Source organism: Suricata suricatta, chromosome 4 (assembly GCF_006229205.1).
Source record: "Suricata suricatta isolate VVHF042 chromosome 4, meerkat_22Aug2017_6uvM2_HiC, whole genome shotgun sequence".
NCBI lineage: Eukaryota > Metazoa > Chordata > Mammalia > Carnivora > Herpestidae > Suricata > Suricata suricatta.
This window is the reverse complement of record NC_043703.1, coordinates 146,373,039-146,389,767: the sequence shown is the minus strand read 5'-3', so window position 1 is coordinate 146,389,767 and position 16,729 is coordinate 146,373,039. Positions and strand designations below refer to the sequence as shown.

General features: G+C 56.0%; 1 protein-coding gene across 2 annotated transcripts in view; it reads right to left on the bottom strand.

The window, feature by feature from the left end:
• The window catches only part of ADCY3 (adenylate cyclase 3), an 82,418-nt gene that overhangs the window by 3,303 nt on the left and 62,386 nt on the right, over positions 1-16,729 (bottom strand). Inside the window, exons 5-18 of one of the 2 annotated variants that reach the window (XM_029938194.1) lie at positions 16,555-16,682; positions 15,339-15,497; positions 14,761-14,938; positions 10,452-10,589; positions 9,067-9,209; positions 8,767-8,928; positions 7,368-7,455; positions 6,212-6,328; positions 4,145-4,398; positions 3,841-3,906; positions 2,320-2,401; positions 1,401-1,559; positions 753-899; positions 91-210 (exon numbers count right to left, since the gene is read on the bottom strand). In XM_029938194.1, coding sequence (XP_029794054.1) covers positions 91-210; positions 753-899; positions 1,401-1,559; positions 2,320-2,401; positions 3,841-3,906; positions 4,145-4,398; positions 6,212-6,328; positions 7,368-7,455; positions 8,767-8,928; positions 9,067-9,209; positions 10,452-10,589; positions 14,761-14,938; positions 15,339-15,497; positions 16,555-16,682 — 1,941 coding nt within the window. The remainder of the gene's footprint in view (positions 1-90; positions 211-752; positions 900-1,400; positions 1,560-2,319; positions 2,402-3,840; positions 3,907-4,144; positions 4,399-6,211; positions 6,329-7,367; positions 7,456-8,766; positions 8,929-9,066; positions 9,210-10,451; positions 10,590-14,760; positions 14,939-15,338; positions 15,498-16,554; positions 16,683-16,729) is intronic. The other variant, XM_029938195.1, reaches the window with a different exon arrangement.

Genomic DNA, 16,729 nt, shown 5'->3' with positions numbered 1-16,729 from the left:
GACCCTGTGCCACACGTGCTGCATGCTGGCTGCTGCCTTCTTGCCTCGGGGGCAGAGCCCCATCTCTAGCCACTTGAGGCGGAGAGCTACCTTGTTGGAGCTGGCGAAGCCATTGGTGTTGACATCTGGGGTGACTCCTGAAGCTGCCATATAGGTGCTGCCAATGGTTTTGATCTTGGTGATGACCCGGAACTTAGGATTGTCCAGGAGCTGGGGCCAATATTAAAGAAGAGAGACATGTCAGCCACTGGAGATAAATGAGCCAACTAAGTGACAGAGGTGCCTGTTTAGAAGTCTCACAAGACATCCAAGAGATGCTTTCCTTAAAAAGCTTGATCTGTTCTGCTTATCAGCCATGTGATCTTAGGCAAACTTCCCGATGAGGCTCAGTTTCTATGATCTTAACATGGGACAAAACCTCCAGGCCCCTAGGGTGACTGAGTGTATATGTAAAAGCATTTTCCTTGGTACATGAGTTACCTAATTTTACTGGATCTGAATTTGAGGGTGGGAAGAATCCGAGGGGCCCAGGATCTTGTGTTGGCCAGTCATGCCATGAATTTGCAGGCAGTTTCCCCGGCCCCCATCTGCCCACCCAGACCCACCAGGCTGCAGGACCTCCTACGTTATGGGGAGGGGCTCATCCAGGAAAATGGAGCAGCTACAATAACTACAGCTTCTCTCTGACTTCTGCAGCCTGTCCTGGGATGTAATCCAGAGTGAGCTGGCTCGGGGCCAGGATGGGGACTCACAGAATCAAAGTCTGAGATGATCTCATTGAGGAAGCGCAGACACTCAATGCCACCATTATTGATGCTCTCCTCCGTGTAGAAGTCGGCGAAGTTGGGCAGGGAGGCAAACATGACTCCAATCTCATCATAAGACTGGCTGTACAGCTCCTAAAAAGAGGCAGGGCCAAAGCGCTCAAAGAACCATTGATGGAACAATGTGCCACAGAAATGAAGCTCTCCCAGGACTGGTGTGCTCTGCATTCTGGACCCCTCCCAGCTTATCCCAAATCTGAACTATAAGGAAGGAGATCGGCACGACTTTGAACAAGTAAAAAGTTTCTCTAGTCTTCGGAACAGCCCCAAGCTTTGAGCACGTGGAAAGTGGAGGTGGGAAGTGAGGCAGAAGAATGCTTCTGTGTAAGGAGAGGGCCGTGGACAGGGGAGCTCGAGCCAAGGCCCCATCTGAAATGGGGCCTTCCGGGGACATGTGGCCCACGGGTTGAAGCGCGCTCTACCGAAAGCCTGTGAAATTTCCCTCTTGCTTATGTTGCAGTTGCTGCTTGGGCACAGCCCTGCCTGGAGCGCTGCCAGCTCATGAGAAGACCTTGGGCCCAGAGGGGCTCTCTGGCAGAAAAGCAGACGACACACAGCCTTATGGCCACCCCTCACCTCATCTCTCTTCTTGGACCCCAGGAAATGGCGTGCCACGTGCTCGGGCAACATGTTGGTGACCAACGCCTCATTCCAGCGCCGCATCTCGTAGACGCGTTCCTTCTGGTCATGGACCTCAATCTTCCACAAGAACAGTGTCCGCGCCAATTTTTCCACCTGTGGACAGGCACAGGCAAGGTGTGTGCTTTAGCTGACCATTTGACGGAAAGATGAAGGAGAGGGGATTTGGATGGAGGGGGTCCACGTGGAAAAACTGGAAGGAAGATGGCGAAGTGGCAAGGGAAAGACCCAGAGAGACGCGCCTCCCTGCAGCCATAGTGCGGATTCCAGCCTCACTGTGCTTATGCAGAGCTCCAAGAGGCCTTCTGGATATGTGGGGCTTTCTGGGACCTAATTCTGGCTATCTTGACCTGGGGGTGGGGACAGCAATGGAGATCTAGCCCAGGGTGGAATGCCCGTTTCCAGCAGCTCCATTCGGCCAAGAAGTGGCCTGGGAAGGCTGTCTTTCCCTGGCAGGCCACTGGGGGGCACTTGGGCTAACGTGGAGCTACCTCCCCCTCTCCCTGCCTTTTTTTTTTTTTTTCCCCTATTAACCAAACAAAACTTCGTCAGTTTCTTTCCCTTTCTCGTCTGGCTCTGAAACAGATTTTCTCCAAGCTTTTATGCTTGCACTGTGTGCTTCCTACAGCATGCTGGAGGAAGTCAGAGGAAAGAGGTAAAGAACTGCTCTCCTTATACCACAAGGGAGGAAACCAGAAAAAGGAGGGGTGATGGCTTGGCCAGGGCCACTTGCCACGATGGGTAAGGGAAACCAGCACTCCCGAGGAGCCGGGGTTCTCAGATCCCGAGACTGCTTTCTCAGGAGGCCCTGACGGGTTGTGCACAAAGATGGGAGAGGAGGCGTGTGGGCACTCACGTGGCGTGAGAAGTAGTAAAAGCTCAGCATCATGACGAAGATCATCACGGTCATGGAGTACTTGGAAGGCACCAGGGACAGCCTGTGGGGCAGAGTAATTCACCCACCCGTGCTGCCATCTTGGAAGGCAGCTTCATTCCTCCGACTGGGCTGTGCCCTTCCTGTCACCCTGGGCTCCAGAAGCTTCTCCCAGCTCCCTGAGCACCTTCCCATCAAGTCCGGACTCCCAGGTAAATCTTTCTTAATCACTGGGCTCCTTATAGGCAGCCCAGCCCTGGCGGCTCCTGGAATCCACACCAGGGCTACTCTCCAGATGTTTCGTAACCACTGCGTCAACTGATTGATAACAGAAGTAGGTGCAATCATGGAAGCCTCTGGAGAAGGGAGAGACGAGCATTCCAGTGATGAAATAAGGCACCATTTTATCATACTTTTTTATAACTTCACATTTTGGTATGGAGCTAACGGTTTTCACTACTGCACAGTAGCCTACTGCAATGAGTGGTCACAGTTTTGTACCCCTTTGCTGTTGAGGGGATCTGGGTGGTTTTCGTCTGCTTTGGACATGTGTGTGTGTGTGTGTAGCTACGATGAACACCACGACTGGATGTTTCTGTGCACACATCCTGTGATGGACAGATGTGCATGGATTGCTGTAAGGAATGTACAGAGCAGTAGAATTGCCAGGACCTACGTCCATTTGCAACTTCACTAACTCCAAACTATTTTCTAAATGGTTGTACCAACTTATACTCCCATCAGGAGTGTGTGCGTTACCACTGTACTTGATATTACCAGACTTCTTAACTCTAGAGAAACTGGTCGGTGTGTAGCGGTCTTTGGTCGTGGTCCTGATTTTCATTTCCTTGATTATGTGAATGCCTTTCATTTATTAGTAGCTATTTAGATTTCTTCTCTTGTGAAGGGTCTATTCAGTTCTTCTACCCTAATTCTGTTAGGTAATTTTAACTTACTTGAAAGTCTAGTCAAGGCACGGAATCATAAAATTCTAAAACTTTAGAGCTAGAAGGGACCTTGGAGAACTTCTAGTTCACTATCCTCTTTAAGATGTGAAACAGACTCAAACAATGGCCTGCCTGCGGCCCCAGAGAGCGCTACCGCGGCTGGGGAGGAATCCATGCCTTCTAGATCAGGTGCAGTGCGCCTTCCTCCTCATTTTGCTGTGGTCCTGGCAGCCAGTTAAATGCAGCTATCACATCCACTTGGCTGTTTATTCTCTCTCCCCTCGCCTGAACCCAGCCTCCAACCCGCCCCCCTAAACCACTCTGCCGCTGATCTCCCGGTTCACTCTCTGACCCCAGATGGGCCGCAACGGCCAGGTCCATCCCCTACTCCTTCCACCTCTGCTCCTGCCCTCCCGGCCCTCCTACAGCAACACATACTACTCTAGTAACTACCCCACATTGTGGGCCTCTGAGGAGCTGAGATCATGGCCTTCTCTTGTCTCTAGAAGGAAGGGAGACTAAATGCAGAGCAAACGGGGAAAGCAGCTGCCCTTACCTGTCAGTGCCATTGAGCCCAGAGGTGGAAAACACCTGCATCTTCTCTAAGGCGACCACGGGAAAGCTGTTGGACAGATAACAGAACACCCAGGCCCCACCTGAGTACAAGAGGCTGAACGCAGAGGGAGCCGTGATCTTCCACTCATCAAGAAGGGAAAGGATCTCAGAGGCGTATCTGTGAGAAGCCACAAACCCCGATTCCCATACAAGCCTCTGAGGAGCCCAAGGCCCATGACCCTGAAGTGGGGACTGGGGGTGGGAGGAAGGAGACCATACAGACCCCTAAACAGGCTTCATCTTACCCATGTTCCTGGAAACGTTTGCGGTCGTATTCATCAAAGATGGGGCACCAGGCATAGATGTTGATGACGGCCACGGCACTCGTGACAAGCAGCATGAGCGTGAGCTTCACCATGTGGCTGACCTGCACCAGCATGATGGTGGCGATGAGGGACAGCACGGCGACATAGTTGTAATACTTGGGGTTCTCTACACAGCCGTCCTCCACCCCTGCAGTGCCGTTGACTGGTCCTGTGTAGTACTGCAGACAGCTAAGCTGGAGGGGAGGACACGGGACAGCAGACACCGGTCAGAGATGGCTGTGGCATGGCAGTGCCCATTCAGCTGCCGCTTCCCATGGCTCCCTCAGAAACCCTGACGGGAGAATTCACCAAGGAACAGTCCCAAAGCCAGTAATTCCTACTAAGAGCTTAAGCATATCTCATTTGAGGTTTAAGAAAATTCCGGTGCTTTTGGCATTGCCACCTTTGTAGAAAAAACTCAGAGAGACAGGACTTGCACTGAGTAGCACAATGGCAAGTGGTAAAGCCAGAGCTGAGGGCCGCTGTTCAGTTTCAAATACAGATGCTCTCAATCAACAGGGCCAAGATGGCAGACACACAGCGGGGTCCGTACTTCCCGCCCGCGTCTCTCAAGCAAAGAAGGGCTGGAGCCAAAGGACTCTGAACCCCAAGAGTCTGGGAGGAAAGGAGGCGGAGTCTACTAGGAAAAACTGATGCTCTGGCCCATGTCACTGCTGCTTAAGCAGGGGGCCTCCCCCACGGCGTCACCACGCCGGCAGCCAGGCTCCAAGCAAACACTCCGTTTCTCAAGTCCTGCTCCCGAGCACAGGGAGTCCAGGGAAAGCGCATCCATAAACTGAATCAAACACACTTTCTGTAACTTTGAACCACTGGGGCTCATCTGGTTTGGGGAAGCTCTCGGCACGTCGGAAGTTTTCCTACAGCCCTGGTCCCCTCCACTGGCGACAGGCACTCCAGCTGTCCATAACCCTGTTGATCAGCGGTCCCCAGATCCGGCACCAGGCTGTTCAGACACACGAGGGGCCTGGGGCTTCTCCCTGCACTCGCGCACTGTGCCACCAGGGGCCCGTCAGGTTCCGGAGCCCCCAACTTCGAGTCCTAGCTGGACTTGGGCTCCATTGGCCCTAGGGCTTTTTCACCTACACTACTACCAGATCCAGTCTCCATGGTGAGGTTTTTTCCTCCTGTGCTTAAATTGTTAAAGAAAATAAAGCAAATGACATAACACTTATTTAGAAAAAGTAGGACTTTTTAAGAGTGTATATAACTGCTAAAATGTTGCAAGACGTGACAAATGACAAGAAAGTGAATGACAGCTCCAAGCTGCCAATGCTCAGCAAATGACTGGCAGCTCTGAATCAATAGATCTGGGCTTCCAACTGCTGTCCCTTCTCCCCAAGAAAGCATCTGGCTGCCCCCTGGACTGGCAGCTTCGCCGTGAAGTGAGAAGAGTAGCAAAAATGCTGTGTCTGGGCTCTAGGAAGGTCTGGCAACGTTCAGATGGATGAAGGCCACACAGGAGAACTTCTTTAGCAGAAGGGGTTTACCTCCCTGGTCCTCCTGGATAGCTGGCACTCACCACATTGTAGGGAGCACTTAAGATACGCAGGACACGTATGAGTATTGTGCCCCTCTGGCAGTGAGATAGGGAGTTTCTTAACAGGGTTGGGATTTAGAACTGCTCAATCCTTTACTCTGTCACTTACTGGCTGTGTGACCCAAAACAAGTGAATTAACCTCTCTGAGCCTTGAGGTTGGAGGTGATGGTACCAACACTTCTTGGGACTATTAGATTAAATGAGTCAACATTCAACATGGGATCTGAAGCATGGTGTTGGGCTCTTAGACTCTGGGAGAGCAAGAACCTGGGGCCAAGTCAGTCTCAGGTTTCCAGGGTAGAAGACCTCCTCCATTCGGCCAAGATAACCTCCTTAGGAAACTAAGCCGTGTCTAGTGGAGGACTGGTTGGGAAACCGCCCACACTGGCCAATACAGAAGCCTTTCTCCACGGAGAGTGTCCCTTCTACGAGGACAGCGGGAGCTCACCATGTCCACGGTATTGGCCATAACCAGAATGAAGATGGCTAGCATGGCCCAGGTGTTCCTGGCCCAGCGGGTCCGGTCGATCCAAGTCGAGAAGGCCACAAGCTTCTTAGGAAAGGCCTAGAAGAATGGAATTTCAGGGGCCATGAGCCTTTGACAGTCTTTTCTCCCATAAATATGACTGCTAATGACTCTAGCTGCCCCCCTACCTCCCAGGAGCCTAACAAGTAGTCCTCTGCCTGTGAGTCAACCAGAAACAGACTGGCAGACCTGAGGAGGTGGTGCAGGAACCCGAGGCTCTGCATCAGGCCCACTGGAGGCGTCTGTGACACAGCAGGGCCTCCGATGCCGGAGCCCTTTCTGGAGCAGACACAGAGACCAGCCCAGGAGGCTGTGGGCAGTGCCAGCCAGCAGCAGCCCGCTCCGTGAGGCCAAGCAGCATGGCCATGTCAGGGAACAATTTCCAGGGCCAGCCTTCTTCACCTGGCTGCTCCCGCCTTTCCTGGGTCAGTGTACCCTAACTCCTGCAGGTCACCCCGCAAGCCACCTGCTAGACTCCCTTCCCTAAAACACTGCTTTTCTCTGGTCATTCTAAAAAAATTTTTTTTACATTATTCATTTTTGAGGAGAGATAGAGCGCCAGTTGGGGAGGGGCAGAGAGAGAGGGAGACACAGAATCTGAAGCAGGTTCCAGGCTCTGAGCTGTCAGCACAGAGCCCGACGTGGGGCTTGAACCCATGAGCAGTGAGATCATGACCTGAGCCGAAGTTGGACGCCCAACCAACTGAGCCACCCAGGCGCCCCTCTCTGGTCATTCTCGTCAAGAACTCTGCATGGTATTCTGGTTCTTATAGGACAACAGTCTCAGTCCCTTTGGCTGGCTCCCACTGCACTTCACAATCGGGGCCCACCCCCTTCCAAGTGGGGCATCTGCCGTTTTTCTACACAGGTCCCCGTGTATCCTGACTCTGGCTTACGCACCCATGCCTGCTCAGCTGGAGTGAATGAATGACTGGTGTGGATAAAGAAACGAATGGATAAATGCTGGCACCATCCTAACAAAGCCAGCATATTTGTCAGGACTGGATGGGATGCAGAACTCCGTCGACACCACCTGCACTCACAGAGGCCTTCGGAGCCCAGGGAAGGCGGCTCTTACCCGGGGAAAGATGGCGGCCAGTGAGCAGACCGTCAGGATCAGAAGGAGAACCTCCCCAACCACAAAGGTCATGTAGTTTGTCATCAGCCTGTGACAGGGAGACGACAATTAGAGAGGGGAGCAGATGGGTCAGTGAGATCAGGTGAAGGGCCAGGAGAGGAAAGAGTAAGGGAGAAGGGTAGGCCCTCCAGGCCGGCACCTAAAACATTCATGTGATGCCAGAGTCCTGCCTCCTGCTGCAGAGACCCCTGGGTGCAGGGCTGGGCAGGTGCGGCCCTCCCCGGCAGTAGCTGTTGCTGGGGCACAGATGCCCTGGGCAGAGCCCAGTAGAACATGGGCGTCTATGAGCACCCTGCCATGAAGGGACAACGGGGGACAGAGACCCTCCCCTCTGCCGACCACACTGAGCTTCGCAGCTGAGCAGGGACTTCCAATTCTGAGGAACTCGGGGTCTCCAAATCCTTCACATACTCACAACCCCCCCCACCATTCGGTTCCCTAGAAACCTCTGTTGCCAAGCCGGCGCCTGATTCTCAGTCTTCACTGAAATATCGCCCCGTCAGTGAGGCTGCTCTGCCTGTGCTCTCCGCAAATGCAGAAACCCCTGCACTCGCCACTTGATCCTTACAACAACCCTGCGAGTTATGAGGGTGGGCATTATGATCTTCAAATTGTTATTACCATCTTTGTCTTTGGCTTTACCGGTGAGTAACCGGATGCTCCAGGAACCTTCGAGACACGGCCATACAACAAATAGGCAATGAAGCGGTATCTAGAAACCTGTGGCTAAGTCCAAGGCTCCCAATGGTTCCCCCAACTACAGCTGGGACAGGGCTCCACCCCACCTCCCTTCGGAGGGGGAACCTCGTGCCGGAGCGAGCTGATGGGCCACGGGGCGGGGGGCCGCTGTCCCTTACGTGGGCCTCAGGAGTTGGGACAAGGACTCCAGAACACCCCCTGCCCCAGGGGCCCTGCTGCTGTGTTGCAGAGATCCATCTGTTTGTGCCCAGAGCTTAAAATCCACCTGCTTAGATGAGGCAAGAACGGGAAGCCAGGTCAGCCTTGACGGGTTGAAGAGTATCTCCATCTTCCGTCTCCTTGTCCCAAGACCACTCAGGCCCACACAGCCAAGGTCTCCACCCTCCTGGACCCATCTCTGCCCCTCCGCTTTCTCCGTCCTGGTTTTGAGGCTAGGGCTCTTCTGGAACCCGGGGTAGACAGAAGGAAGGCGGGCCAGGGCACAGTCCTAGAAACGCCTGGGCCTGAGATCACTGGGGCTGTTCCGCTGAGGCAGGTGTCCGGCTCCAGATGACGCACCCACACCCGTTATGCCTCTGGCCTCAGAGATCGTCACCTTCGCCCTCTCCCGGCCTCCCCGCTCCTCCCACGCCCTCCTCACCAGGGGTCAACGAGTATCTCGACCAGGGCCGTACAGAGCAGGACGACGCAGGAGCAGCTGAAGGCGGCCCCGCTCTGCTTTTCCTTCTCCACGGAGTAGCGGGTTTCCATCTCTGGGTCCATGAACCGCATGGAAAGGAGGAAGGTGTTTCTCTTCTTCACTCTGCAGTGGAAACACGGCCTCATGAAACACAGATGTCACACCTGCCTTGGCCTGATAGGGAAGGGGCCTCATTCAAGATGGCTAACTTCCTGAAGTCCAAGCTAGGGCCTACAAGGTGTGTACGGAGGAGCCACTTACACCTGGGCGGACTCTCGCTCAAGCAGGGCCTCGTTGAGAAGCTGGTTGAGCTCATGCTCGTCCTCAGAGGCGTCCACCACCCGATCAGCCAGGTCCTGAAGGCGCAGCCTCCGGCGCGGGTTGGGGAACGAGGGATTGTCTGCCTGCAAGGCAGTGCATAGGGTGGGGTGGGAGGGGGACAGAAGGGGTCACACTCAGGAGGACTAAGCCCTTGGCTCTAGGAATCACTTTACAGGAAGTCTTTTCCCCATGCCCCCACGTGGCTCCATCTGGCTTGGGCCTGGACCCAAAGCCATGGTCCCTTCTGGGTTCCCAGGCCCCGTGGCTCTGCAGTGACCAGCCGCTAACGGCAGCACGTGGGGCAGCAGCTGCTGAGGAGGGCACCTGGGAATGTGAGACCGCTGCTGGGGCCACTGCGAGGAGCGGGGGGCACACAGCCAAACAGCGGCGTCCCCGGGGACGGTCATGACCCCCCCCCCCTAGGGCGTAAGGGAGAGCACAGCCGGTTCCTCTGGGGGAGGAAGATCTGGGGAAGAAGGAGCACCCCTGTCACTAGTGGGGGCGGTGGAGCTGGAGTACTTCTACCATTTTAATTCCCAGTCACAGCACCAAGAACCTCTGTCCCCGAGGCGTATGCCGGAGAGTGTGGCTAATCGTGAGGACAGCGATCGCAGGCTGCTGAAAGGATCCGCGTCCTTGTTAACGAGGTGCGGCGAGTCTACACGTCTAACTGTCTAGCAAGGAGATCACGCTAGGGAGAAGCTGCTGAATGTCACGGTCCCGAAAACCTCTGTGAACGTTCAGCCCTGTCTCCCCTCTTGCGCTGCAGCCCCTTCATCCCGAGGCACCGGGGCAGTATGTCCGTCGCCACCCCACCCCCCAGCACTGAGAACAGGGGTGCTGCCGGCAGGCTCACCTGAGCAAGGCCGAGACCCCTCTCCCAGGACCTGCCTTTATCACTGAATGGGCATGGGATGCTGTCCCAAGATGGACCCTGTCCTCAGCGGGGAAAGCAAGCTAATTCCTCAGCAAACCTCTGTCTGTTCATGGGATCTGTGGAGTCTGGACCTCGCCAGAGAGGTGGGCCCACCCTGAAGTCTTGCTTCCAGAACATTCTTAGTTGGACCCTACAGACTTTTCCATGGACGTTCTCACTGCCCTCAGAGCCACAGGATTCTGGGACAGGGAAGCCACACAAGGCCGCCGAGGAGTGCACCTCCTGGGACTTGTCCCCCTCCACTCCAGTTCCTACAGAGAAGACGGCAGAACCAGGGCAGGAGGTGACGTCCAAGGTGACACTGGTAAAACGGAGAAGAGCCCAGGCCGGTCTCCCACCCCTGCAGCAACCTCCCCCGCGCTACCCCTGCCCACAGCCCTGGCCTCACCCCGCACACCTGGGCCTCCTGCTCCTCGGCCTCCTCCGACGTGGAGCCGTTGGTGTGGATGCTCCCGTTGGGCTCCTTGGTCTCGATGAGGGCGGGAGAGCTGGGCTTTGAGGAAGCCGGCGCGCCATTCAGCAGGGCCTGCGGCGGAAAGAAGTGACCGTCTGGGGCCCCGGACACACTGGACACAGCCGCCCACCGGCCTCGCAGACCTGGTTGGCCTACTTACTATCAGTCTGGAATCTTCCCACTAGAGTTTAGGAGCCTGTAGACTAAGACATATCACGGTTGGACTCTTCCTCTAGAACGTTAATTTTTAAATGCTGCACTTTTCTGGTATCTTTTTCTACTAGTAAAATTATTCAAAGAGAAAGACCCTACTGGTCCAACTCCTATTTCTAAAACAGTAACTTGGCACAGTGATTCACAGAGGTCTTTTTTTGGTGTAGAGCCTGTCGAATGCCTTCCAAAAGTCTGGATAAACTCCACAAGCCCGTGGCCCCAGTGATCAAGTGCTTTTCCTTGACAGAGTAAGTTAAACACTGTGTTCACTGAGTCCCTGGTCTGTGACAGGCATGCTCTAACTTCTGGGGAGACGCACGGAATGTCCTGACGGGGACAGCTTAGATTCTACTGAGGAGAGGCAGACAACAGGGAAGTAAAATTATCACAGTGCATAAGAAGGGGGTAAGTGCTCTGGAGAAACATAAAGCAGGAAAGGGGCACAGGATCGCTGGGGAGTGGGACAGTGAAGAGGAGGTCCCTGAAGGCCTCAAAGAGTGAATCATGCAGCTCTGTGGGGACGGAGGCCCCAGGAAGAGGGGGAAGCTGGTGAAAAGGCCCGGCTCTGGGCGTGCACCCAGAGCACCTGAGCACCGGCCTGGAGGCCAGGGCCACCCTGTAGAGAGGGATCGAGAGTGTGTGCTCACAGGGTTTGGTCTGAGCCGTTGAAAGAATGAACTTGTTGCCATCGGAGACAGGAAGGCAGAGGGACCGGCAGGCGCCAGGCCTCAGACATGGGGACCGAGCTGCCCCGTGTCTGTGCAGGTGGACACTTACAGGGGCCACGGGGCGAGTGCAGGCAACAGCCAGGGCCTGGGTGGAAATCTGGGCGTTGTCAGAGATGGCATGGGAGACAGTGAGGCCAGGTGGGCCTGGCGACAAGGGCAGTGCGTGCAGGGGGCGGTCTGGAAGCTTTTTAACACCCAGGAAGGACTCCTCGTGAGCTTTATCCACCTAAACCACGGGGACAGATTTCTGCAAACGGAACTGTGTTTGCCCCTGTGACTTCCCAAGGAGCACCCCTCACCACCTTCCTTCCTTCTTCCCACTATCCCCCCACATCCCACACGTCACCCCCCATATCGTCCATGCGCTATGGCTTCCACGCCTGTGACGGCGGAGCAGGTGAACATCGCCTTATCTGCATGCACCTATGGTGGACACTTCCTGAAAGGTGGCCGACCACACGAGCCACAGCAGCTGTGGTGGGTTGTTCACTCATCCGTGCAGTGGAGACACGAGGTGTGGGCTCCCGACCGCAGCTGAGCGCTCCACTTCCCTGAGTCACAGCGGTGCCAGCATGTGGCGGATGCCCGGCCGATGCCTGCTGACGGCCGCGCGAGCCAGGGCTCCCTTCTCTAATAAGCAAAGAGCCCCCACAAAGCAGAGAGGGGACAGGGCCCTCAAAGGCCACACAAAGCACACGCAACAGAAGAAAACACCTGGCCAACAACCACGGTGTCCAGCCTCACTAATTACAGAGATGAGGTTCCAACAGTGACCTATTACGGTTCCATCTTTCAAATGAACAAACCTAAATGTAAGTACAGATCTGGGCAGGGAGGGTGCCCCCGGGGGTGGGTGGTGGGTGGCAGGTGGTGAGTTGGGGTAAAAGTTTTCCACGTGCAGAAACCTGAACCCAGACTTATACCCGAGAAATGTACGTTTTCAGGTAGGGGCATTAAGAAACTGTTAACAGGGCTCCTGGGTGACTCTTTTGGTTAAGCATCTGACTCTTTGATCTCCGCTCAGGTCACAACCTTGCAGTCTGTGAGCTCAAGCCCCATTGGGCTCTGCAGGCTGACATGGAGCCTGCTTGGAATTCTGTCTCTCCTCTCTCCGTCCCTCCCCCTACTGTGCACACACTCTCTTTCTCAAAATAAATAAACTTTAAAATAATTTTTAAAAAGAAACTGTTAGAAAATACTGAAAACCTGAATGGCCCTAAAATGTCATGGAAAGAAGTGTTGAAAAGAACACCATTCACAGTTCCACTGGAAACAGTCGGCTCTCTTGTGCGATGGTGGACTTAAAAAAATGTCCACGCTCCCGACCACCAATGCCTGGTCTCTTGCCCAGGACCCACTCCACCCACCCCCTCGCCTCAGTCCCCTCCTTTGCACCCTCAGAGGAGTATCAGGCACTGAGGACAGCCTCTGAGTCAAATGACACACCGCGAGGGGTGAGGGGCACCTGGGTGGCTCAGTCAGTTAAGCGTCCAGCTTCAGCTCAGGTCATGATCTCACAGTTCATGGGTCTGAGCCCCGCGTCAGGCTCTGTGCTGACAGCTCAGAGCCTGGAGCCTGCTTCTGATTCTGTGTCTCCCTCTCTCTCTCTGACCCTCCCCTGCTCACATTCTATGTCTCTCTCAAAATAAACATTAAAAAAAAAAATGACACACCGTGCAAGGGTTATCGAAAGAGCCCTTAAAGCCAAATAAAATACAAGATTAGAACAGACCAGAATGAGTGCTGTCCCAAAGACATATTTACTGCTTTGTGACCTCAAGGTGGCCCCTGGTAAAAACCAAATTTGTGGGTAATTTTTGAAAGGAGTAACGTTTCTCAATTTATTAAAAGTTGTATATGCCAGAAATCACGAATCTCCTGCCTCTTCACAAAAGTAGCTGATATCTTAAATTATCGTCAATTACTGTCTTGTAGAACTTTGAAGATACATTTTTAATTTGTCCCAGTGAATATATTAAAGTTCCCCAGGTAGCACTCTTCAAAATATGAATGAACTTGTTAATTCTGTGGCAAGGTCATGTCTTAGTTCCTAATTTTCTGAAAAACAGCTTCCTACGTTTCTGAGTTCCTTGGAGCATTTAACTGTAGCTCAGACTTCACATGCAGCGCAAAATAGCTTGAACCGTCTTTTGCTTTAACACTGGCACCTGGTGGGATTTTAAATTCCTCGGGAGTGAGGTGGTGCCTACCTAGGCATCCCTCCCAGGGCTGAGTCCATGTGAACTCCTTCACGCAGGAGGACCCACATTTCTGGGTTACGTCCGGGGTGGCTGGCAGGTCGGGGGCAGGGCCCGGCTCTGCCACCTACTAGATCTGCAACTTACGCAAAGTTCTGGGCCTCAGTTCCCTCCTCCGTAAAGCGGGTATGACCACAGCCCCCTTCTCACAGGGCTGTCTTAACGATTAAGTGAAATAACAGAGAAATGGAAGTACTCACTAAACAGTGGCTGCAATGCGATTTAACAGATGAACCTTCTGTTTGATTTGCTAGTCATCATGTACCCTTAGGGGAGGGGGGGGAAGGTGTCTAGTTTTCTTTTAGCACTTCACAGGGGTCATGCCTTCAGCCATGGCCCCTGAAACCTCACCGGACCAGCTCAAGCTCTGCTTTGGCCATCACGAGACAGAGCCTCAGCCATGGGATGGTCTCATCCTGCCACCTCTAGAGGCACCAAACCCCGTCATCGTTAAACTCCCACGACTGGTGGGGAGTTTAGGTACAAAACTGCGAAGAGTAAAATCACTTCCGGGCCCAGCAGAGGACGATGGACGGCTCAATTTCTGCAGCAGCCACTGGTGGCCTCCAGGAGGCTGGTGATGGGCCGGAAAAGCTTAGGGCAGCTGCTGAGGGCACTGGGTCTGATGAGATGCAGGAAATCAGCACAGAGGCGGCGGGGTGGCGGGAAGGCCTCACTGCTTCCGTCCTGTTCTTTTCTCATTTCCCACCCAGCAAACCTTCCCAGCCCGGTTCTCCTCCGTGGCCAAGTGACCTCACTGCCTGCCCCCGGCATCCTCACCCGCTCTGCAAACTCTGTCCCCAGGCACCCACGTCTCTCCATGGCTCTGACCACCTCCCCCATGCAGGGAGCCCTTCCCCAGCCAGCTGCTGTCCTGACTGCCATGCACACGTCTCCGGGCACCTCGTCTCCGACGTGCTACTTACCGTCAGCTTGCCGGGAGCCACATACACCACTTCCCAGCTGCGAGGGTGCCCCCCACGGCCCCGCCCGCTCTTCCCCAGGCCCTGCTTCTCGCCCCATCAGGGCAGGCGGGGGACTCACCGGGCCGTGGAGGCCGTGCTGGGCGGCTGTCTTCTTCACCTCTGGCTTGGACGCGATGATGAGGTAGGTCTCGATGCCCTTCTCGTCCAGGTACTCACAGCGGCTGCCCCCATCGCCCGGCTCCACGTCGAACTCGCCCTTTAGGCAGTCCAAGGTGCTCTGGGAGATGTGCACACGCCTGGACGGCAGCAAGGGGCCTGGGACCATCAGCAGAGGGTCGGGCTACCCTGAGGCCCAAGGCTCCCGGGGAGGTGGGGACGCGTGTGCCACCAGAGCTCCGGCAGAGGCATGCCAGCGCTAACTGGCTGTGTGGACCGTGTGGCACCTGCCCCTCTGGGCCTCAGCGCCCTGTGGGGAGACTCGCAAGCGGCTATGCCTGTGCCGGCGTCTGTGGCCCACAAAGGAGAGGCTGGGGACGAGGACACGCTGCTGCGGTGGCCCAGGCAGGAGGCAGCTGGGCTCGGGGCAAGGAGGCAGGCACCCCGAGGAAGCACACTGCTCCTGGGTGTCTCCCGGCTGAGCCCCAGGCCCCTCTGTCACTGCCCACACCCGCCCCCGGGAAGGAGATGCTCGCTCACCCAGGGATGCCACCAGCCTCCATCTTGTTGGCCACAGTGACATCGGTGGACCACACGTCATACTGCCAGCGCTTCTGGCCCAGGACGCCCCCCAGCACGGTGCCCGTGTGCACCCCGACACGCATGTCCACCCCAGTCTTCGTCTTCTCCCGCACGTACCTGCCACGCATACACGCAAAGGAGGAGGGTCAGGCATGGCCGCGGTGAGGTGGCCCACCCTCTGTGCCCTGCGGGAAGAATCTGCATGGGCGTTCTTCCCCTCCAGGCTGAGGGGACTTCTGGGCACCCCACAGCTCTCTGCTGGCCCGGGAGCTGAGTGACCTGCAGCCGGGGGTCCGGCAGGTTGGCCTGGGCCCCAGGCTCACACCGCAAGCTAGCATGATGGGGGTGCAGGCAGGAAACAGAGTAATGGCTGCTACCTCCCCGCGTCCACCTGTGCTGGCACCGTGCCAGGAGCCCACGTGCAGCAGGAAAAGTGGAGGTACCTGATCCTGAACCGCCCACCCTCCACACACCCAGGGCACGTTTGTTTCTAGGCCAACGTCAGGAAAGCTCTAGTCCAGGAGATGGTAGCGATGCAAGAGCGCCCTCTGGTGGCAAGGTGTCCCTTCCTGGCCTCCACCCTGGTGTTGGTGGAGGAAAGCTCAGCAAGGAGCCCCCTTCCCTCCTGGGGCCCGATCCCAGCCAGGGCCTGCCTGCGAGGGCCCCCAGGCCACCTGCAACGTGGCAGTGACAGGGAGGGTGAGGGGGAAGAGGGCAGTGTCCTCCCAGCTCCCAGCAGTGGAGGCAGGCACCCCGCTGGGAGCCCAGAGCAGAGGCCAGGGCTCCGGTCCCACCTCTGCCACCCCGCGTCACTGCCACACAGGGGCCTTCTGACCTGAGATGGGCCTGGAGGTTCACAGCGGGAAAACATGGAGAGAAGGGACAGGGTGCCTGGGTGGGAGTCCAAACCGGCGTGAGGAGGTGTGACAGCCTTCACCATGACTGCCACGGCTCCAGAAAACAGTGGACGCAGGCTGGGGCCCTCAGAGGCCGTGGCAGGCTTCCAGCCACTCAGCGGGCAAGGAGGGTGAGCCATGGCCCCACTTCCCAGAGCCGGGCCCTGAGCCGCCTGCCGGCCACCACAGCACCCGTGTGACGTGGGGGCCTGGGGTGTGCCGAGCCCCACCCCCCTGCCTCTCCCGCGGTCCCCCCTCCCCCAGGGGCCCCCACTCACGAGATGGCCTCCACCATGGCGAGCCCCATGAGGATGGAGCAGACGGCGTGGTCCTCCCGGTAGTCGGGCAGGCCGCAGATGCAGTAGTAGCAGTCGCCCAGGATCTTAATCCGCAGCTGGTGGTATTTCTGGAAGAACAGGGTGTGCGGTGGGGCGCGGTGGGGCGCGGTGGGGC